Source organism: Sceloporus occidentalis, unplaced genomic scaffold (assembly GCF_023333645.1).
Source record: "Sceloporus occidentalis isolate IW3139 unplaced genomic scaffold, rSceOcc1.0.p SCAF_7, whole genome shotgun sequence".
Taxonomy (NCBI): Eukaryota; Metazoa; Chordata; class Lepidosauria; order Squamata; family Phrynosomatidae; genus Sceloporus; species Sceloporus occidentalis.
In genome coordinates, this window is record NW_028316987.1 from 58,126,953 (window position 1) to 58,151,674 (window position 24,722).

The 24,722-nt window shown below is 40.8% G+C and overlaps 1 protein-coding gene across 2 annotated transcripts in view; it reads left to right on the forward strand.

Annotated features, from left to right (window-relative positions):
* The window catches only part of OSBPL3 (oxysterol binding protein like 3), a 121,123-nt gene that overhangs the window by 46,173 nt on the left and 50,228 nt on the right, over positions 1 to 24,722 (forward strand). For both annotated transcript variants that reach the window (XM_089533056.1, XM_089533055.1), the window contains exons 2-6: positions 1,264 to 1,493; positions 18,366 to 18,482; positions 18,652 to 18,705; positions 18,869 to 18,982; positions 23,742 to 23,915. In XM_089533056.1, the coding sequence (XP_089389182.1) occupies positions 1,401 to 1,493; positions 18,366 to 18,482; positions 18,652 to 18,705; positions 18,869 to 18,982; positions 23,742 to 23,915 (552 nt within the window). In that variant the 5' untranslated portion in view covers positions 1,264 to 1,400. The remainder of the gene's footprint in view (positions 1 to 1,263; positions 1,494 to 18,365; positions 18,483 to 18,651; positions 18,706 to 18,868; positions 18,983 to 23,741; positions 23,916 to 24,722) is intronic.

Sequence of the window (24,722 nt, forward strand, 5' to 3'; positions counted from 1 at the left end):
TACCTAAGAAACAGGGCTTGCTTTCTTGTGATTGTGAAAGGAGTTACTCTTCAACCTTTTTGAAGTGGACAGAGTCCATTAACATGATTACTTTTCAGGGAGAAAGCCATGTCAGTCTATTTGGGATTACTGTAGTTCATGCAATGTCATGGAAAGGAGGAAGAGGGCTTTCCGCAAGATTTTTTTTTCTAGCCTACAACCTTGGCTGTCATGAATTCATTTCTGCCAGACTCAACAGCTGTTTGCTTAAATGTCTGTCTGCAGTCCTAGCATGCCATATATCCTGCAGCTGTCCAAATTTGGCATTGGCAGTTTCAGTTAATCCTCTCCCCTCCCATTTTTTGGCTGCTTTTAAAATGTCCCAGTTTTTCTATCCTCCCCCCTCCTTTCCCTCTTTGTTCTGACTTCAGTTACTGAGAGCCGAGTTCAAAATGCAAAAGTAGTTTGGCCTCAATTAGCTCAGCATGGGGAAGAGGAGAGGAGAAGCAGAGTCTTTCTCTTCTCAGTAGCAAACTGCTGTACCCTCTCCTAGTTTGTGTGTGCTTCTTCAATAATAAGTTTTGCCATCTTAATCATGGTCTGATGTTGTTTGGCCATATGTTTTCGTATGTGATACGTTACATGTTATGGTACAAGGGATTTTGTCTTCTGGCAATCAGTTGTTGGAGGAAAGGAAGGTTGTTTCACAAAAGGGATTTTCTTTTAATTCTGGATACTATTTTTTCAATCCCTCCACTTCCTTCATCAAATCAGGTCACCTCTTGTTCCCTACGGCTTTCCTATGAGTGTTTTATGCATTATCTATAGATTGGGTAAAATTAATTGTGAAGTTTAAAACTTTTAAGTTATCCTGCAGTAACTGAATGAAAAGACAAACAATTACTGGAATATCATATAAAACCTTAAAAAACATATTTACACTTCCATTTATTAGGTGTACAATAGTGCTTGGCTTGGCTTTAAAAATATGCAAATATAAAAAAAAATTTTTTCCAGAATATGACACTGAGACACAAAATGAACAAATTCTGTAAACAGACTGAGTGCGGGAAACATAATGTACAGAGTAATTGAAAAAAACCCATATTAGTGAAGCACTTTAAAGCAAAGTAAGCCTGTGTATACTCTATCATTTTTTAAAACTTGTCATTCTGACTGTGTAGCAGAGTTATCAGATTGCTAGACATACGTTTTTGGATGTTTTTAGAATTATTCTGATATAAACCTGATCTTCCATCTTTTGCATTCATTCCACTCTCTTAGGAATTTCCTTTGATCATCAAGAATGCTACTAGAATACACTTGGGGACACGATGACTTTTTCCTTTCTCGACCATATCTTCCCATTCCTTTGATGGTTTTGCAGTCAGATTAATTCCAAAGAAACTCTTTCCAAAATCATGACTGACGAAAAGAATCTTGTTGTCTCCCAGAAAGTCTTATCACCTTCAAGAAGTACCAGCAGCTGCTCTTCTAAGCAGGGAAGTAGACAGGTAAATATAATGGTTTACTAATCTTTCTCTTAGATTTAGTAAATTAGTTAAACATACCACTCTGTGAAAACCAGAAAGCATAGGTATGTTACTGGCATCTTACTTGGTGCCTGTTTATATTTTTAATTGTTTCTTGATTTCCAGGGGGTTTATTCACGTGACCAAATAAGTGTGTTGAGTAGATCTGTGGTGGAGTTGGCTTCTCACTATTTGTCCAGTGTGCATCCTGGCCTCCAATAGCTTTGGATTGACATATCTAGGATTTACTTATCAATTTATAGTAATAATATTTCATTCTTAGATGAGCTTCTGCTGGAAATAAAATCTCCTTTTTCTGTGTGGATGATTTTTAAGTACTGTACTTGGGTCTTTTGTACATAGTGGGAGGTTTCACAAGATACATTTACAGTAAATCTGCCTGTGTGTTAAACAGTGAATCTCAAATGTGGGTCTCCAAATGTTTTAGACTGAAGTTCCCATCATCCCTCCCATTGTCCATGCTTGTTGAGGATGATGGGACTTATAGTCCAACAACATGGTGCAGATAGATAGTGTGAACCACAAGTTTAGAGGTCACAACGTTATCTAATACTGTGTGAATAATGTTGAAAGTGTTACCACTAGAGCATCAGTTGGGGAAGACTGATTTTTAAACTCACATTTAAAAATATGTATTTCAATAAGGTTACAGTAGGATTTTTTTAAAGACCCAAATTTGACATTGACCAAGCACTGTGTGAGTATTGAGTAAACATTTGAATAAAGCATGGGAGCAAAACCACTTTTTTATTTGCCTAATGCACCTTTTGTTCAAGATAAGGATTGTTTTTGGTCATAGAAGTTCCGTAATAAAGTGGAAGGTGAAATTCTCAAAAACACACAGAAATACTGTTTTATAAAACAGAACAGAACAGATTATTAAAAGTCTGATTTAGAATCAAATATGAACAAGAACACTTCCCTTCAAAAGCATGCCACTCTTAACTTCAGATCACTCGAGGGTGATAATAAGCATGATGCCTTTCATTTTTCCCTGAATTGTTGATGGCTATTCCCCACCCCCACCCCACACTTCTTTTCAGCATATGCCAGACTTTCTTCTCTCCTATTATATGGGAGACGTGTCAGGAACAATTTCCCACTTTTTCACACTGTCTGTGTCGTTGATCAGATTAAGTAAATCAGATTAAGAGATGGTTTGAACAGCTTCAGGGGACAAAAGGCTGTGAGCAGAAATCTTGCATATGTCTTCAGATGCATTGATTTTTGGCACTGAGGCCACAGTGTAGCTTGCTGTCAGAACAAATATGGGCAAAATACATCTGGGTGGAGATAGATTATCGCTAAACCCGTTAAATTTCCTAGTCCCCTTCCTCTATACAAAGGTAGCATTGCAGGATTATTGTAGAATATGGCTGCGTTCTTGGCCCCACTTGCTCCTCTGGAGTGTCCTCTTTGGTTCTGTCTCCAGAAACCCACAAGTTTAACATAAGCATTAGAAGGATTCAAAAACATAACTGTATTAGTTTAAATCAGTATATAAAGGGGCACAGTACAAGGTGTTGGTTATTACCTTTAAGGTCCAACCTATCTTTAAAGCCCTACATGGCCTGGTTCCAACCTATCTAAGTGATTGCCTACTTCCGTACAATCCACCCCCGCTCTGAGATACTCTGGGAGGAATTTACTGCAGCTAAAAAAGACCAGACTAATTGCAACCTCCCAGAGGACATTTTCTGCAACTGCTCCCAGACTGTGGAATAGCTTGCCAGAGGAGATCCATCAAATCACCAGCCTGGACAGCTTCAAAAAAGCTGTTAAGATGGACCTCTTCCGGCAAGCCTTTCCTGAATAGGTCCACTAAGCTATAAAAAAATTCCCCCAACATTATGTATTCCCACCACTTGCCCATTAGTTTATTGGCTTTTAACAGTTCTTTTTAATAGTTTAAATTTTAATAACAATATGTTTAATTCTTTTTTAAGGGGCGGTTAAGATGTATTTTGTATTGTATATTTCTTATATTTTAAATTGTAAGCTGTTTTGATTGCTATATAGCAGAAAGGTGGGGTATAAGTAAATAAATAAAAAGTTTTATTTATTGTAGCACCTTTCAGATTAATTATGAGAAAGAAAGACATTTTAGCATAAGTTTTCTTTGGGCCGGTACACACCGCCGTAAAGCGGCATGCTCCCAGCGATACTAGGGTTAGGGAGCGTGCACCAACCGCACACTCCCTAACCCTAGTATGTGTGGGGGGGGGCTATCGTTACGTGGCGCTGTCCACACAGTGCATGTAAGGATGATGTCACGCATGTGCCACGTCCAAACGGCACAGCGTGTGTGTGAGGTGTCCGTGCTGCCCCAGGCCGCTTATGACGACCTGGTGGAGACGGGAAAGGAGCTCTAAAACGGAACTCCTTTTGGGCCCCCGCATCGTTTGGGTGGCAACCAAACAGCCGCGCCAACTATGCAGAGGAGAAAGGGGCTGCAGTGGCTGCCCCTTTCTCCTCTTTAGTGCCGGGGTGCCTAAGGCGCAAGGGCACCCCTTTTCCAGGCCAAAGCATTTTGCTGCTTCTCTTTGGCTTGGAAAAACGCTGTATAGGGGCCGCAGGGCTGCCAGTGAGGTTGCCCTGGCCCCAATCCAGCACGAAAAGGGGCGGTCTGTACCAGGCCGTAGACTTCAGTCTGCTTCCTCAGATGCATCAGTAATGAGAAAGTTTATGTGTGGAACAGTGTTTCATAAGTTTCCACATCACCTACACTAGGGAAGGCAAAATGTGGTCCACAGGCTCTATGTCCCTCTGGGGGAGGGAGCAGGCTAAAAAGATGAATCAAAAAAAAGTAGTAGACCATAAGCCGGTAGTTATCAGACTTTGGTCCCCCAGATGTTTCAGACTTCAGCTCCAAAAATTCCTTACTATTGGCCTGGAGGACCAAATTTGGGAAACATTGCCATAAAATGAACATCAGTCAATAATGTGATGTGGCAGTTAAAAAGACCGATGTGATTCTAGCCTGGATCAATAGAAGTATAGTGTCTAGATCAAGGGAAGTAATAGTACCACTCTATTCTGCTTTACTACAATTCAAGTAAAGGGAAAGCTCAAGTTGTAGATGATGATAATTGCTTTTTTTTTTTTTTACTGAGTGCAACATAATGTGTAACCAGCATGGTAAAGAAAGACTACTGTATAAAGGAAGAAACACTTACTTCTTAAGAGTGCCGTTCAGAAATGTAGTTCAATAGGGCATTTCCCCCAAACATAAACCTTTGGACTTCCCATGTGGTGGGTTGTTTGCTAGCTTGAGATCATAGTTCTGACATATTTATGTACAAAGAAACGGTTTATGTAATAGGAAAGTAGGGGTGACAGAACGAAGCTGGTGAGGGCTTCTTTACTTTTCATGTCTATTTAAATGGGAATATCTGGAAGTGTTGCTTGTCATATAAGCAGATAAAATGTGCTGAAATGCCTCTTCTACAAAACTATTAAAGGTAGAGGAACCCTTCCCAGTTTTCACTTTGGCAAACCTAATTACAGGTATAGCTGAAGAATCCTATTTGACAAATTTTCTGTCATATTGCCTAATTTTAGAAAAACAAGTCATTTTTTGTGGGCTGATAATGTGCTTTTCATCTACTTATATTTAACAACACTGGGTTGTAGCCATTATCCTTTCAGGAGAAATTTCTCTCTTTTTTCCACAGTAGGTGTTGGAGAATAAGGTCTTGATTATTTTAATTTCATAATTGTTTGTGTTGCTGTGGGCATAATTTCTTTGTGCCTTACTGCTGAGCTACAGAAGACAGACTAGCAGCCCTATCCTATTCAAGTTTATTCTCCTAAGCAAGCAATGTTGAAAACTGAAGCTATACACAAATGAAGAACATATATCAATGACAGAGGTTACATTATTAAGAATCTCTTAAAATCAAGTGCAGTGCAAGAGGGATAATGTAGTAAGTGCTCTGATGGGAGTTAAAGGAATAATGGAAATTTATAATGGTTTGTGCCAGTTTTGTGAACCATAACAAATGGCTTAGTTGATGCAGCTGATGCAAAAATCCTATCCTTCTCCACAAAGCATTTTTCTATTTTTGGCACACACAAATATCTCCTTCAACCAAGGCATTTTATTTGAGACAAATGTCTGGGGCTGGCATGTGATCTGTTCAAGGAGCTGTAAGAACAAGTATCAGTCTGAAGGCTCTTCTAGCTCACTTTACCATTTCTTTCTGCCTAAAATAAAATAGGGCTTCTAAGAGTTTCTAGTACGCTGTGTAGTGGAAAATTTAGTGGCCTGGAGTGTATTACATATAATGTCAGTTTAACAGCCAAGGCTTCCAGCAATAGATCTTAAGGCCATAATTGCCTTCCTTGATCAGCCCAAAGTTGACTTAGGTGAACATCATGTTTTTTGTGTTAGGAGATGCTGTTAGGAGGACATGGTTGGATCCCAGAAGCTTGTATTTAGAAGGCTGCTGTGTTGGTACATGAAATTTCAAATTCAAGTGTAAGACAACCAAGTTGGCGTATTCTTCATTCATTTTTCCAAACCAGTGTTCTTCTACAAAGCATTCTCCAGATGGCCATGCTGGCTGGGAATACCTGGAACTGAAGCCCAGCTCATCTCGAGATTGTTGGTTTGGAGTAAACTGATGTACAGGATCATAATCCCCAAATTAAGGCCTGGAGACCATGTAGTCCTCTGAATGTTAGACAACAACTTCCACTATCTCTTAGCTGTGGTAGCTAATTGACAAATATTGAAGGTGTGATCCTATCTATAACTTACCTGAACATAAGCCCCCATTTAACTCAATAGAATTTAGTAGTGTGGGATTGAGCTTCAAATTGAGGTGCATCTACATTGGAGAAATAATGTTCTGAACAAATATTGCAAACCCCATGATAGGGTAATCATAAGCTGAAAATGGCTTGAAGGCAGATAACAACAGTAACACACATCACAAATGTACACATACATCACACATTCACAGAATTGATGGTTCAAAGCTACACAGGGGATTTGTGTTTCTATTCCTATTGGATATACAGTCCGCCCTTCTCTTACACGGAGGATCCATTCTGGACCCCCGCATATGAGAAAAAACGCGGATGCTCAAGCCCCATTCAAACGGATGGGGCTTGTGCCTACAGCGGCGCATGGGACGCACGCCATGGGAGCGCACCCCATTCATGCGAATGGGACGCACCACCCCGCGCAGCTTTGAGCATAAGCTCAAAGCCGCATATAGCGCGCCCACGTATAACGCAGGTAGGGTTGCCATGTCCCGGTTTTGGCGGCACCGGGCCCCTCCCGTCCCAGGTGCTACCAAAAACCGGAACAACTCCGGTTTCAGCTGGGTTGCGCCGCGGCCGGGGCCTCGCTACCCTCCTCCTCCTCCACCACACATGGCTGCGCGGAGGAGGCAGAGGTGGAGGCGGCACTTCCTGTGCATGGCCGTGCCAGCCTCCCCGCAGCCTCCTCCCCCCTTCCCAGCCTCTGTGGAGGCCGAAGCCTCCGCTGAGGCCGGGAAGGAGCGTGAGGGCCTGCCGCAATTGCGGGCAGCCTCCTCACATGTCCTCCATTTTAAAAAAAAAATGTGTCCTACATTTGTCCCAGTTTGGAGGTCCTGACTTATGGCAACCCTAAACGAGGGTGCACTGTAATTCGCGGAAAAGACTTCAGATGTAGAAATAAATTATTGTTATACTTGGGACAAACACAAATGAATGCTTACGGGCTCCCAGAGCTCCAATAAACCTGGGGGGGAAACATTTGAAGCATCCCACTGATCATGGCATGGAAGGAACAGGCCAACAGACCGAGTGGGAGCAAGTAAAAGACATGGTAGGCTTGGCCATGAATCAAAAGCAACCTTGCCAATTGGGAAGGTGTTATGTTCTTTGGGCTGGGAACTACACTTGGTTGTCAAGCAGTGCAAAACAGAAGCCAATCTGACAAAAGAGATTTGTGATAATGAGGATCTCTCCCATTATCAGAGCCTTCTTCCCAGAGAACCAAGTGTTAAATGTGAGAGGAGATTACAGTTACATTTTAATGAGGCTCATCATCAAAGAGGTGACAAGATAGTAACTGTCCAATGAGAAAACCAGTTGAGTACAAGCATGAACCATTGAGATGCTTCTGAACAGATGTTATAAAAAGCCTGAAGCACCATAAGGTTACTCTCTCAGAACATGAGGAGCTTCTAAGAAATGATCACCTGAAGCAAGAATGCATTCTCTGAAGATGCCAGCCACAGATGCTGGCGAAACTTCAAGAAGAAACTCTTCTAGAACATGGACACATAGCCCGAAAATCCCCCAAAAAGCTATGGATGCCGGCCATGAAAGCCTTCAACTTCACAGTATAAAATTATGTTAAAAAATACAAAAGTTAAAAACATAAACATAGCACGCACCCCAATAAGAAACCTCCTGAGAATGACTACATATTAAAACAAAAACATCTTTACCTGCTGCCAAAAAAAAAAAATGGGGCAGAGGGACTCTTGTGAAAGGGTGAGGGCAGGCACCAAGAAGGCTCTGTCTCATGTTCTCAGCAAGTGAGCATGTGGTGGCAGTGGGACCGAGAGAAAGCCTTCTCCTGATGATCTTAAAAGATCTGGCAGATTCGGATAGGGAGATGTAGTCTTTCAGATAGCCTGGACCCAAGCCACATAGGGCTTTATAGGTCATAACTAGCACTTGGAATTGTGCCTGGAAATGAACCGGTAGCTAGTGAAGCTCCTTTAACAAGAAAGTTATATGCTCCCTATAACTGGCCCCAGTCAGCATTCTGACTGCAGCATTTTAAACCCATTATATTTTCTGAACAGCTTCTTAATGCAACTTCGCCACATGGGATGTAATCAAAGCATGTGTTACTATAGACAGATGTAACATCTCAGCACATACGTGATACTTCCACAGTGGAGAGGTGGTAATGTGCTACATCATTCTCATTTTAATTAGTCTGATTGATTAACTAGTTTTAATTTGTTTAATTAAAAGTCTTCTTGGTTAGAAATATGAACCTTTGGCATTTACATAAATTCTCTTTCAGTTGTAACTGTTTTTATCCCCTTTCTCCCTGTAGCAATTAGTCAAAGTAAATGCCAAAACATACCTCTAAAGCAGACACGTTCAGCCTGCCACCCCAGACATGCCCCAGACCTCCCATACAGCGCAGAAAACCATTTGTAGGAAATTCTGGGAGTTGTGGTCCAGCACATCTGGAAGCCCACAGGCTGTCAAAGGTTGATGAAAAGCGGGAGTTGGCAACTCCGGGTTTCCAATGTATTTGTACCTTATAAACCCCAACTGCTCTAACTAGTATAGACAACGATAAGCGATGCTGGGAATTGCAGTCCTAAACATCAGGGCCTAATCTACCCCATTGATTTAAAAGATGCTTATTTCTTACAGCAACTTCTCACACTTTTGTTTTGATGGTGTTGCAGTTATCTGATATTTATGCCCTCATGCCAACTGAGAATGCTATACATGCATTGATATTGCCACTTTCTCCAGCAAATAACCCTTCTGTGGATTTCACTGAGGAAAGCAATTATTTAAACGTACTTAAACTATTCTCAATGGATGTTTTTTTGTATGTGTTCTGTTTTCTGTACCAGGCTATAAAATGCAAAATGAGAAGTAGTTCTCCAGTAACAGATTTATGATGCAGAGACATTCCAGCTGTTTATGCTACTGTTTTCTCCCCATTGATTTGGTCAGTATTTCTGACTGGTCATGGAAAATATGTGAAAGAAAGTGGAAGAAACCTGGCCATCTTATTTTATGGCCCTAACTTTTCTCACTGTTTTACAGAGGATTGGAAAGAAAAGCCAGAGTTTGTGAAAGTTGCCTTTTGGATTACAGTTCACAGCATACCATAGCTGATATGGCCTTTCTACCAATGCAGGGTCAGTTACCATTGGATTTGGCCAGGAAGAATTAAAACCTTGAATTTGTCCAGGAAAAAATATCCCAGTGTTCATGGTAGCAATGAAGGCCTTGTGAACATGCTCACAATGGTCCATAGTACTTCCGGCAGACTTTTCCTGCTGCAGTTTTGTCTTCTACTTTGCAAAGGCATGTTTAAGTGAGAGGTGGATGATGGATATTGGGAGCAGCTGGTGCTGAGATAAACCAAGCCAAGTTTAAGAGGGAATTTCAGCTCACTAGTCCTCTTTGTTGCTTCTGCAGTTCCCTCTCTCTGTTCATGGACCCACTCTCCTTGTCAAATCCCTGTTCAGCAAAAATTTTCCTGAATCATAGCCTTACCTCAGCTGTTGTCCCACTTCTATCTTATTTTTTTATATTCTATCTTTGATCTTCAGTGTCTTCCTTCACCCATGTCTTGTTCCCCATCATAGGATGTAAGCCTTCCAGTGTATCACTTCTGTAGTGCCTCATATCAGGGCCAACCCTACCATTAGATAGAGTAAGGTGATGACAGCTGATCTGGTGTGTCATGAAAGGACAACTGTTACTTATATAATTTTTTGTTATTGCGGTTGTGATGGAGTGCCACAATTTGTCCATTCCTGCTTTAATGTAAATCTAATCATGTGACACACAGTTGCTTTTCCCAAAAAGCTCATAGCACTCTGGAAAGCCACTCATAAGTGCAAATAGTGTGGTAGAGCACACTAAAAGCAGAATATTCTACTTTTAAAAAAACTTTTGTATGCTTTTAAAATAATTATGTACTGTTTAAATGTTATGGTTTTAATTGTTTTTAAAATTAATTTTCAGGTTTTGATTGATTTCTTTTATTAGCTGCCCTGCATCCCACTCTGGGAGAGACGTGGCAAATAAATAAAATCAGTTAATTAATACCATAGAGGAACCTTGGTATAGCAGTTGGGGGATTTTCTCCTTCAGGTTCCATCCCTGACCAGTCTTAGATACTTAGCTTGACTATTCTTGCATGTTATGAACTTGGACAGTGGGGCAGAAGACATTTGCTGCTTCACCTCAGGTGAAAAGTATATTAAGCCACCACTTCTTCTTAGCATATATACTCTTCTGTAAGTCAAAAATGTTATGCCCCAAAATCCCAGGTCGATTTATTTATGGGTCAGTATGGTAGGTAATATGATAGCAGTTCTTTCAGATTTTCCCATGCGGTGGGGAGAGCAGTTTCTTTCCCTCCTGAGCCAAGCAGAAAGAGTTCAGGATGATTGACTGCTGTTAAATGAACAGTCTCTCTCTCCCACCTGTGCCACTGCTGTCTAGGGAGTGCGGGCTGAACTGAAGGCTGAAACTTTGAAGTAAAAAAGCCTCTCTTTTGCCGCACTCACTCATACACACGCTGAGGGAACCTCCAAGTTTTACCCTCGACTTATCTACGGGTCATGGCAAAATGCATAATTTTGTCCCCAAAACCTGTCCTTGACTTATACTTGAGGTTGACATAGTCAAGTATATACGGTACCTTGTGTGTGAATGTGTATTCAAGTTGCCTATTGACCTATGGCAGCCCCATACATTGCATAGGATCTTCTTAGGTAATGGATACTCAGATGTGATTTTACCAGTTCCTTCCTCTGAAATATAGACTATAGCACCTGGTATTTATTGGCTGACTCCCATCCAAGTACTAACCAGGACTGGCCTTGTTTAGCTTCCAAGATCAGATCGGATCTGGTGCCTTTAGGGCATTTAGGCTCTGACTCTACTGCGTCAACAGACTGCAGGAAGTTCATGGCGGGGAGAGGTTGCGCAGAGTAAGTTCTGAATTGCAAATAGATATTGAAAACTGTGCTGTTTTTGAGGACTTTCTCACAACAGGAAAAATAATAATTCATTTCTGCCTACAAGAATGAATTGTATGAAGTTTTACATCCCTGCTCTGAACTGGATATTTAAATTATTTGAATTGTTTCCATTGAATAATTACTGTTCTAGTCTAGGGCCAAGAATCCCTCGACCTACAGTTCATATGCTGCTCTTATGTTCTCCAGCTCACCTCTGAAATCAATTTTTAACACAGTTTAGACAAACCCCATTATGCCAGGGGGCACACTTGAACATTTTAGAACTGATCGATAGATGACTATAGAATCAAAGAGTTGGAAGAGACCCCAAGGGCCATCCAGTCCAACCCCCTGCTGGCCCTACCCAGAAACAGCCCCAAATCACTCTGCAGGTCACTTGGAAGTGACTTATAGATCGTGGAATGCCATTTCTGGTTTTGATAGCAGGCATTGGAAATGGCTCTCTGGCCCTAGAATATGTTCTCCCTTGGTTTATCCCAGGATAAATTCTGTGTTCACCTTTGGGGCTGGTTCTGTCTTAGCTGCAGCTTTTGTTTTTGCCTTTCATTTGTTGTTTCAGTCATCTAGTGTAGGTAACATAATGAGATTACAGGGATTTCTCAAAGGCAAGCTTTTGAAGCTAACATTCTGCCAGTGTCCCAAATGTTAAAAGATTAGTGTTAGGTTGCAAGGCATGACAGTTTCAGTCTCCACCTTATTAAAAATGCCATGTGCGGTGCTTCCCCCCCCCCCCTCCACCTTTAAATACTGTTTTTTAAAATTAAAACTCATCATAAGAAGGAAAGAGGTTTCATTTTCTAGTCTTATGCCATAAATGAGTAAGTTGAAAACAGAGTATTGAAAAAGGATTTCTGCAAAACATTACACTAAGTATCATCCTCCTGATTCTTATCTGAGATCTGTTAGCCAGACTGCATGACAGTGAAGCTACAGGCATACCCCAATTAACAAAGCCTCTTACAAAGAAGCTTATTTTTACAAAGTCTTTTTACTAGAGCCCAGTCCCACTTGTCTTCTGTCTAGCTGGAAGTGTTTTTTTAATTTATTTTTTGTGCAGCTTTGGCATTGGGAGGATGGTGAAGACAGATTGGAGCAAGACAGACTTTCAGTGTTGGATTTGAGCAGTGTGTCTGCAGTAAACAATGCAATAAAACTTAACCTGGGAAAGTATGAGATACAGTGGTACCCCGGGTTACGAATTTAATCCGTTCCGCGGCGCCGTTCGTAACCCGAAAAGCCTTCGCAAGCCGAAATGCCATAGGCGCTAGCGCTAAAAGCCGCGATTTCGTGCGAAATAGCGCCGAAAAGCACCAAAAATTTTTTTCGTAAGCCGAAAAAAAAAACGTAACAGTTTTTTTCTTTGGGATTTTTTCGTATCCCGGGAATTTCGTAAGGCGGTGCTTTCGTATCCCGGGGTACCACTGTACTACTCTCGGTGTTCCTATTGTCAATGTGTGTTTACATATAACATACAAGGTAAATAGCTGTCCCCCAAGTAATTTACTGCATATGTGTGAAGAGCAAAACAGACGGAAAAGAGGAAAACAGACTAGCCTACCTCACCAGCTTACCCTGGCATGTTGAAAACAGCATAGATCTAACATTTCTCCACCAAAATGGAAATTATAAGAAAAGTGGTCTGTTGAAAGGAAAAAAATCATCTTGGGATGAATTTTGAAAGAAGCGTTAAAGTGGCTACTAGAAGATTCAAAATATTTTTATTTACTTATGCAAGCCTTACCTGAACTGATTATTTAATTTCATATGTGCGTAATGTTGGTTTCAAAATAAAAAGTTCGCTAAAACATATTGAAGTAACCTATCCCAATTCTTGCTATTTTACTTCTTCCTCTGGAGCTAAAGTTTCTGTTAAAGAAATAAAGTTCAGGTCAGAACACATCTGCTTTGTTAACTGAGGTATGTGTATAATCTATTATTTCAACTTGCTTCTTCAAGTAGCTGTATTCTGAATTTCAGCAGGTCAAGGCCAAAACCTGAGCAGGACCAAGTCCAAGACTTGCATGTACTGTACCTCTTTCTGGTCTTAAAAGAAAAAGCAGGAGATGCATGTAGCAACTATGTTATAAAAGGCAGGGTTAGCAATGGATGGGAAATGAACAAAGGAAACCCAAACAACAGATGCCCTTGCATGAGTAACCTTGTTATATTTTGTCCTAATTTTGGAAATGGCAACATGGATAGAAGGACATTTTGGTCATGTACACTTGCTCCACTTGAGTCCTGCAATTGAGGTTGCCATTAGGAAAGTACTGTATCTTAATGTTGCTCACAAGAGCATTATAATGGGAATGGAAGAGGAGGGAAGACCTCACTTTGAAACAGGTGGTAGCAGAAGGCATAAGTAGGTTTGCCGCTAAGTGGATGTCAGAATACTTAGGGAGTGGATCTGTGTTACCAATTCTCCGTTTGCAAAAATAAAAAGAAAGAAAGTATATGTACTCATGTGCATGTACTTCCTACACATGGGTGGGGGCAGGGGAGAGAAAGTGATTCAACAACTTCTTGAACTTCTAGGAAAACATACTTATTTAATTTCATAGCTATTAAATCCTTTGCAACATTAGATCAGTTTTTAAAAATAAAGGATAGGTGATTGAGAGAATTTATCTTTGTCCTTGCAGTCCCAGTATCAAAGCTGATGTCTGTTTTTGTCTGATAAGCATGCTTTCCCCCCATATCTCATGACATAGATTTGCTGCATTTCTCAAATTATTGCCACAAGCATCTCCTTGCATCTAAAAAAGAGTGTTTCTTTGGTCAAATAATCACTTAGTATGGAAAGAAGTCTATGTGTTCTCATGTGCTACCTAAGAGCATTGTAAAGATGCAATCTCTTGTGAATACTGTACAATTAAATCTTGTGCAATTACCTCCATAATAATAATAATAATAATAAATTGTTTATTTATAGACCGTTTTTCCTACGATCAAAGCAGTGTACAACATATAAAATAGAAACAATAAAATAAAATGGGGCATTAAAACAGTTTAACATACATTAATCCAAATTACAATCCAATATCAATTATCTAAAAACATACAATTCAAAATATTAAAATCCCAGGTATATATACATCGTAATCAATATCAATAGGGGAAGACTTTTATTACAAGGAATTGGGAGGATAAGCTTGGAGGAAGAGGTAGGTTTTTAGTGCCTTTTTAAAGGCCTCCACCGTTCCACTAAGGTGGATCTCTTCTGGTAGAACAATCCAAAGAGAAGGCGCTACTGCTGTAAAAGCCCTTTGATGGGTAGTCGCCAATCTCATCTTAGGATAATTGAGTAGTAATGTACCTGTAGTTCTGAGAGTGCGGGGTGGATTATGCAGGGAGAGGTGTTCCCTCAAGTAACCTCCATGCTCCAAATTGTTTGATAACCCGTTTTCCCACATACTGCTTTTCATGATTGCAAGGATGATGGATACACAGGGAAGAAAGATATAGAAAACAATGATCTGTTTGAATGGATTTGCTTCTTTCACATTGTTTCTTATTTTGCCCATTTAGTTTATACTATGTATACCTAATAAATACACACAGATGCAAAAATAATGTCTGCTTGCTTGATTTATTCAGCAACTCTCCTGCAAACCTATGAAATAAAAATATGTGAATATAAACTGCATAGTAAAAAGCTAAAGGTGGTCTGGGACATGAATGTCTAGTTATAACCGACTGTAGGGGGTGGTGTTCATCTCTGTTACTAAGCCAAAGAGCCAGTGTTGCCTGAGGACTACTATGGTGGTCATGTGGCCAGCATGACTGTATCAAATGCTGTTTCTTTCCCATCAAAGTGGAACCTATTTATCTACTTGCATTTGCATGCTTTCAAACTAGGTTGGCAGAAGCTGGGACTAGTGACAGGAGCTTACCCTATCATGCAGCACTTGGGTCTTGAATTGCCAACTGTCCAATCTTCCGATTGTCAGAACTGGCGTCTTAAGCACTAAGCCACCGCATCCCATATTGTTTGCATATTGTTGTGGAGTTGAAACAAGTAAAAATTCCCATGTAAACAATTGGTATATTTGAGAACAAATATATTCCATTCATTGTAGTATTTCATGGATTATGGGGACAGCAGAGATCAGACATATTGAAAGGTATGATGTGATATGAGTAAGGATAAAATGTATTTCCAGATAAAGTGCGGTTGGATGTTTATCATAAGAACAAGGCTCGTCTGCTCCTATTTCCCTTCTTTTCATCTGGTTGAGCTCCACATATGAGCATCCTACCAGTCTCAGATTATTCTGAGTTTTGGCTGTTTATATACTATTCCTTCAAGTTTGAGCAAAACATCAGTACTCTTCCTTAGGGATTAATTCTTACTTCCATTCTTTATACATACATTCCTTTTTCATTTTGCTTCCTCCTTCAGTTTGCTGTGCAGCCACATTGGTTTTTTTCAAATATTTCCCATTTTGCTTCTTCCATGAGATTGCTTGTGGTTGTGCTTTTTTGCAACTCCTTCTTCAAGAATTCTCACTCCTCTTGGGTGCCTTTTTCCTTTTGCCATGGGATTTTACATGGTATTTTCCCAAACATGTTAAAATCAGCTTCCCTGGAATCCAAGGTCTGTGCTTAATTACGTGTACTGTTTTTTGCCCTGCCATACAATTACTTGGTCATGTCCTCCTAAAGTACAGATTACTTTGATTCCAATGACCAACTCCTTCCTGTTGGTTAGGATCAAATCCAAGATTGCTGATACCCTTGTTCTTTCCTCTACCTATTGAAATAGGAAATTATTTGTAAGGCACACCAGGAATTTGCAGGCGAGTCTAGTAGATATCAGGGAAATTGAAGCACCTCATAAGTACTAATTTTTGCATCTTTGAGATTTCTGATGTTTGTTTCTGAAAAGCATAATCCACAACCTCTTCTTGGTTTGGCGTCCTGTAGTGAACTCCTAGCACAAAGTTGCACTTATTTATTTCTCCATTTATATGTACCCAAATCAATGCTTTCAACTGCTCCACTCTAATAACTTTCATAGATTTCTGTACAAGTCAATTTGTCTTGGAGGTGAAACACATAGGCAAAATAAAGAGGATTCCAGCCACTTTGGAGGTGGTGGGTTTAGACGATGCATGAAGTGAAACCAGGTGGAAGGCAAACTGGAGCAAAAAGAAGCTGGATTGTTCAACTCACAGTGGAACGTGTATCTTTACACCAGCATATAAACAGCCCGGCCTGGGCGAAAAGCAAAAAAGTGACTGCCAATAATGCAGTGTATGTAATTACAATGTACACAAACCGGATAGTCCAACAGGGGGGCATGGGATGAAGGGGGGCACGTATGGGGGGCCTCCATGATTCTACTTTGCTAATATATCACTGGTCACACCAGTGCATGGCATTGGTGGCATGAATAGCGTCTGGGTAGGAAGAGAGAGGTAACTGGAGATCACAGGTGGTATGTTTGTGTGACGGTGCACATGCATTGTGGGGAGGCAAAAATAATAACCGCACAGAGCAGCTTGATGCCTCATAATGCAGACAGCTTGTGGGTGTTTAGCCCACCATGGAGTGGGCCATCCAAACAGCAGGGTTTTGACCCACTTTCAGAAAATGCAGGATCAAGCTGCTTTTTTCTGCCTGTCTGCTCTGGCCCTTTGATATATCATTCCCCCTTCTTTTCTGTCACATCTATTCTTTTTGAATAGATTATAATCTTAAATGGTAATGTTCAAATCAAAGAGTCATCCCAGCAGGTCTCCATTCTGCCTATAAAGTCATATTTACCTCCTGTATTAGGACTTCAAGCTCATCTTATGTGTTTCCCAAACTCTGTGTGTTGGTATATAAATATTTGAAGCTATGTTCTTGTCTTTAGGTACTCCTACGTGCATTGGAGCCTATTACATAGTATCCATCAGGATGCACTGATTAATTGTTAACAGGTCAGAATTGTAATAAATTCTGACTTACTACTGCATATGAATGCACCTGTCAATATGTCACTCTTTTTGTATCTGTGCCTTTTTATTGTTTTTCACCAAAATAATGGTTTGGCTCACAGTCTAATTAAAGTTGGTTGTTGTTATGTGCTTTCAAGTAATTTGTGACTCATAGTCAACATCAAACAATGATGTTTTCTTGGCAAGATTTGTTCAGGGGGGGTGCCTTTTCTATCCTCTGATGGTGAGAGAGTGTGATTTGCTGAAGGTCACCCACTGTTTTTTCACATTCAGTGGTCAAACCACTAAACCATGTTGACTCTTATTTCAGAAGAAGGAAGTGGCAAAAACATCTGTGAGTACTCCCCACAAGAAAACCCCATGAAATTCATGGGATCACCATAATTTGACAGGCAACTTGAAGGCACATAACCCACTGGGTGACTTTGGGCAAAACACATGCTCTCAGCCTCAATGGGAAATCTCCTGTGAACAAATCTTGTCAAAAAACCCTGCATGATAGATTCACCTTAGGGATGCCATAGGCTGGAATATACCTGAAGGCATACAGCAAGAACAACAATACACACACTGAGAAACCAAATACATTACTAAATCTTTGCCTACGTCCTCCACATTTACAACAGAAATAGGAAGCCCATTGCCCTCCAAATATTGTTGGACTCTCATCAACCCCAGTTAACCTGGATAAGGGTGAAAAGTGTATGGAAATTGTAGTTCAACAACATCTAGAGGGATACATGTTCTCCAGAACTGTTGAATAGAGCCCAGATGAACACTGTACCAGTTTCATTTAAGGTCCCTTTGAAGCTTTATACTTAAATATTTTAATGAGTGGGCAAAAGTAGGGGACCAAGACTCTGTGAAAGTAAATATATAGTTATATATTGAATGCACATACTTTTCTCCTCTTTTGAAGCCAGTTTTGCATCTCTGGTATCCTCAGAATTGGCTCTGAAGTAGCTCCACTGAAAGAGCATTGTGGAAACTGAAATCCAAATACTTCAAGTTACTAGAGTTTGGAGACTGAGCCTGTGTTTTGTTTCTTTCAAATGTTCCTTTGGAGTCAGTTGGCTTATGTTGTAAAGAAAAAAAAGTCATGCATTTTGGACCTTGTCTCCAAACAGGACAGCTGGGAAATTGTAGAAGGACTGCGGGGAGTCATGAATTACACACAGGAACCACAGAAACAGGAAGGCTACCTGCTGAAAAAAAGGAAATGGCCTCTGAAAGGCTGGCACAAGGTGAGAAATAAACATTGAGCACTGGTGTTTGTTGATGTTAAAATCTGTGCTACTTGATCCAATGTCCATCTTATAAGGTGCTGTTAAAAGAGGATTTCAGTTCTTTAAAATATAAAATCCATTGCATTGTCTGTGCTTCCTGATTTATGGAGTTGTCTCTCTGTTACAGAGGTGCTTTTTTCTGGACAAAGGAATTCTGAAGTATGCAAAGAGTCCGGCTGATGTAAGTACTTGGAAGGCACATTCCCAAATGTTTTCATACAGAGTAGCACATGATATAGTATCTTTTGAGTGAAGGAAGTAAGTGATGGTTTCCAGCTAGATATCAGTAGAAAGAAAGAAAAATGCTGTATTTTGCCTGAACATTTAAAAATATCTTTTCACAGATAGAGAGAGGGAAGGTTCATGGGTGTATAGACGTTGGGCTTTCAGTGATGTCTGTGAAGAAATCAACGAAATGCATAGATTTGGATACAGAAGAACATATTTATCATTTAAAGGTAATCTTATTTAAGTATTAACAAGGTGTGTCCTGCAGCTGCAGCATATTGCATTCAACGTGGATGGATCTGCTTGCATTCTCAAAATTCTGTTGAATCTACTATATATACTCAATTCACTAAGTTTGTTAAAATGCAGTATCACCTTCTACTTTGTTGGTAGGTTGTTTTCTACATTCATAATTAGGTGACAGAAGTGTTTCAACCAGATAAAGTGTGTTGTTGTTGTTGTTGTTGTTGTTGTTGTTGTTGTTGTTGTTTTTATCAAAGACAATTGAAAGGTGTTGTTGAAACTGTTGTAAAACAGATAAAATTGTGTTTGAAAAACTACTTAAAATTTGGATCCAGATTTGGCTATCAGTATTAGAATTTAGTTTGTATTTCCATGGGAGAATACTTTGGAAGAAAATTTATGAGCATCATGTAGGTAGTTAATATGTTTATAATGTTTAGCATAATTAATTCGTGCAGTAAACTGTGTCATGGATCATTATATATCTTAGATAATAAATTAACTGAGAGTGGGTTCTGAATGCATCTTTTTTTGGTGAAATATGCTGATTTCACATGTTAACCTCCTGCTGTGGATTGAAAGATGTGTGTAGTAATACAGTGTGCTCTATCAGAAAATTGAAACTGTACAAGATATGTTTTTAATCTTCAGAATGATTATTGCAGAGTAACCTAGAAATCTTTTTGCCTCTCAGTAATATCTCAGGAAGCAGAATAAATCAAACTTCCATTCCTAATATAGCTGCTGTCCCATGGCTTTCAAAAATCTGGTTTCTAAGAAATGTACAATTAAAGGGACAAAACAGATGGGTGGAAGGGACAGCTTGAAGCTGCCCCTTCTGAAGATGAATTGTGCCACAACGAACACATATAGCAGCCCCAATCTGCCTTTTCCCCAGCTGAAAAAGAGGCGGAAAAGATCTGCTTTTTTTGGCCAGGGAAAGGGAGGTTTTTCCCACCCTCCCGCAGCTCAAAGCCAGCTTCCAGATGCTGCAGTGGTGTGCAGCATCTAAACGCCACACCTCCACAGTGTCTTGAAGCTACCCATGTCCGGGTGGTCACCCAACGTCTGGGCGGCTTCAGGGTGACGTGGGATCTTGTACCATAAATGCCACGCTCCCAAGCCGCCTATACGGTGGCTTTTAGAGCCGGTCTGTTCCAAACCCTGGCTTTAAGTGTTCAGTATGGCTTTTATGATGTTTACTTTTAAATGTTTTGATCCAAATAGCTCTTTAGGATAAAGCATATGTTTTTCCTTTAGTTTTTCTTCTAATTAACCAATGCAGGACAGTGGTGGTCAAATTGATATTTAGTTTGTCCTACAAATGAAGCCAGAAAATGGCATCATGGAGTCAAGTAAGTCTGCAGTAGAACCACACCTTATGAAAAACAAAATAGGTTTTTATGGAGACTCAGTGGCTACATGAAGTCACTGTGGCCACATCTGAGAAAATTTGCCTTTGGATTAAACTTGAGATCCAAGTCCGTGATCAGGAACCTCAGATTAGGAGATGTCCAAAATAATAGTTATGCTAGTGAGACACTACTTTGTGTATAATACAGTTCTGAAAACTATTCAAATATAGGTGTTGGGAATTAGAATTTCTTATTTTATTAATTTTGTTTATTTATATCCCACCTTTCTCCTGATACAGGGACTCAAGGTGGCTAAGAGCAAATTTAAAACAATACAAATTAAAAACATTACAAAAACATATTTACAAGTATAAATATAACATTAAAGCAACCATTAAACAGTTTGTAAAATTAAAAATATTAAATATTAAAATATTAAAATATTAAATATTATGGAGCCCTGGTGGCGCAGTGGTTAAATGCCTGTACTGCAGCCATTCACTCAAAACCACAAGGTTGTGAGTTCAAGACCAGCAAAAGGGCCCAAGCTCCACTCAGGCTTGCATCCTTCCGAGGTCGCTAAAATGAGTACCCAGACTGTTGGGGGCAAATTAGCTTACTTGCTAATTAGCTTACTTGCTGTTCACCGCTATGATCTTTGGAATAGCGGTATATAAATAAAACAAATTAAAAAACAAAATTATTAAAATAATAAAATGTGGCCCAAAACAGATAGGCCAAAATAGCAGCTTCTGGCTTCATAGAGGGCATGAAGTGCAGATGACACACGTGGCAGAATTGGCCAGAAGCCACTCCAAAGCCGCCTAAGGCAGCCTGAACCTGCCGGCAAAAGGAGTGCCGAAAGTCCACTCCTACCAGCAGCCGATTTGGGACCATGGCAGCAGTCTGCTTTCAGATCGGGCCGTCTGGTTGCCACGGTCCCTGGCCAATCGGGGACTGATCGGGGCTGGAGCTCCAAGCCGCAAGCTGCTTCTTTAAAAACTGCTCTATGCAGACACTGTGGCACTCCAGTTACAACCTGACTGCAGCTCTGTGGACAAGTTGAAGTTTCTAAGCACTTTTCAAAGGCAGCCCTGTGTACAGCGGGAGGTAACCAATGCATGTACAACCATCCATGGCCAGATGCAGCTTCTCCAGGAGCTTCTGTCATCCTGGAGAGAAGTGACCAGTGGAGTCCCACAGGGTTCTTTCCTGGGCCCAGTGCTATTCAACATCTTTATCAATGACTTGGATGAAAGAATTGGGGGCATACTTATCAAATTTGCAGATGACACCAAACTAGGAGGAGTAGCTAATACCCCAGAGGACAGAATCAAAATTCAAAATGACCTTAATAGATTAGAAACCTGGGCCAAAACTAACAAAATGCAATTCAACACGGAGAAATGTAAGGTACTGCACTTAGGGCAGAAAATGAAATGCACAGATATAGGATGGGGGTCACCTGGCTGAATGAAACTACGTGTGAAAGGGATCTAGGAGTCCAAGTAGAGCACAAATTGAACATGAGTCAACAGTGCGATGTGGCAGCTAACAAGGCTAATGTGATTTTAGGCTGCATCAATAGAATTATAGTGTCTAGATCAAGGGAGGTAATAGTGCCACTCTATTCTGCTCTGGTCAGGCCCCACCTGGAATATTGTGTCCAGTTCTGGGCACCACAATTTAAAAAGGATGTTGAGAAACTGGAGCGTGTCCAAAGGAGAGCAACTAAAATGATGAAGGCTCTGGAAACCATGTCCTATGAGGAACGACTTAGGGAGCTGGGGATGTTTAGAAAAGAAGGTTAAGAGGTGATATCATAGCCCTGTTTAAATACTTGAAGGGATGTCATATTGAGGAGGAAGCAAGCTTGTTTTCTGCTGCTCCAGAGACTAGGACCCAGAGCAATGGATGCAAGGTGCAGGAAAAGAGATTCCACCTCAACATTAGGAGGAACTTCCTGACAGTAAGGGCTGTTCGACAGTGGAACACACTCCCTCAGAGTGTAGTGGAATCTCCTTCCTTGGAGGTCTTTAAACAGAGGCTGGGTGGCCATCTGTCGGGGATGCTTTGATGGAGAGGGTTCCTGCATGGCAGGGGGTTGGACTGGATGGCCCTTGTGGTTTCTTCCAACTCTATGATTCTATGATTCTAGGTGCAGTTGGTGCACTAACTTTAACAATACACTCCTGGTCCTTACTGAAATTGGCTGCATCTGCACTAAAGAAACAATCCAGTCTGACACCACTTTAACTGTCATAGCTCAGTACTATGGAATGCTGGGAATGCTGGAAATTGTAGTTTGTTGTGGCACCAGAGCTTTCTGACAGAGAAAGCTAGATGTCTCACAAAGCTACAGTTCCCAAAATTTCATAGCACTGAAGCCATGATAGTTAAAGTAGCATCAGATGGATACTGTATACCCTTGACCTTACATATAGATAGGTCAAGGGCAAGTTTTGGGGCCAAAATTATAGATTTTGATATGACCCATGGATAAGTCAAGGGTAAACTTAGGGGCATACAGCAAAGGATTTAAAGGACGAAGCAAAGCAAAACAACGTCAAATAACTTATAAAATTCCAGCAGATATAACTCTTTATGCTCCCTCTTAAAGCTGGATGGATGAGAGTAGAGGGGGGTTGGTGCTTCCTAGACAGTGTATACGTGTGCCTTTCACCAGGGGATGATTCCTTCTTTTAAATAAGACTTAAGATACAATACTTACATTGGCCTGTGGATAAGTCGACTCAGGTTTTTTGGGTCAATTTTTGGGCCTAAATTTCTAGACCTATACATGGGTATATACAGTAATTTCTGCAGTAAGGCCTCTAGGCTCAGAGTAGAATCTAGAAATACCTCCCAAATGCAACTGTGTTTTCAGGGGGAGCATAACTTCATTCTCCTCTGGACCAGATCATAAGAATGCTTAGTTGGGCAACCAGTTTATCTTTTCTTGCTGCCTGCTTAACTGCATTTTAAGTCCTCTTATGCAAAGGAGAGAGAAGACTGTAGCCTCTTGAGTCATGTGAGATTTCCCATGCCCCCTACTAAGAGTGGGGAAACTAGGTGTGCGTATAGTGAGGAGACTTCCAAGCACTCCACTCCAGCCCATTCAAAATGTCTGAAAAAGAAATCCACCATCGTAAATAACCAATATAATCTTTTAGGCTCTTTTGGCAGCACAATTGGCCATTTTGCCCACCCTCTACCCTAGTGATACAGTTCTCTTGGGCAATAAATGAACATGTAGGTACCATTGTTTCTTTGTACATATATTGACCATACTGAGAAGAAGTAAATGAGACCCTCTACAGCACAATTATGTTGTGTACTAGTAATTTGGGAAACTAAAGTTTCTGTTTTTACAACCTCCATTTCCTTCTAGGCAAAATCTCAGGAAGTCTTTGATGAATGGGTAGCAAAGCTGCGCCATCATAGAATGTATCGTCAAAATGAAATTTCCATGTTTCCACATGATATCAACAATCATTTCTTCCCAGCATCACCATCTGTTACAGACTCCGTAACTGGCCTTTTGGAATCAACAGCCAGCAGAAAGGTAAAAAAAATAAAAATATGTATTGTAGATGAAGACTTTCCTCCAGGACAATCCCCCCCGAACATTTTCTGTCTATCAACCCCTTTCATCTTGGGCAAAAACGCTAGGCCCCCCCCCCCCCATGCATACGTATTGATATCAGGTCTATATCAAATTCAAAATAACCAGCCTTGGTTGCTTTGCACCTGATCATCCTGAGAGCTGCAACCAAGCAAGCTGGCTGAACAACTGATAATCCTCTCACCCATGCCACTCTCCAGCAAAGGCCAGTCCAGCCTAGAGGCTCCTTAGTCACTGCTCAGTCACCTGCTCAGTTGCTGCTCCCAAGGTGACCAGGTGTAAAGGGAGAAACTTCTCCCTGTCAAGGAAGGACTCTCAGTTATTCTTTATTGGGTCAAAGATGGACATAGCCAATGTGTGCATTGCGGGTTTACTGAGACCACATGTCCTAGATTGGAGACTGGCATGGATGGGGAAAGGAAAAACCAAGAATGTCAACAAAAGTTGTGCTTTTTCTGGAAACTGCATGGAATTTTGTCAGCCTGAAGACTTAGGCCCTATACTGACTGTCCCAAAAGGCCGGCCTATGGGCGGAGTCAGGGTGCAGCATCCTAACCCTAACCCTGACTCTGCCCCCAGGGCGCCATGATGCCATGTGCTGCTCCATACAACGCACGGCATCATGGTACACGTCCAACGCAGCATCCAAATGCCGCAGGCCCAAGCGTCACCGCAGCTATGGCACCCTATAAAGGCTGGATGGGGGCTGCGGCATGAGGTTGCTGCGGCCCTGATCCAGCCAGGAAA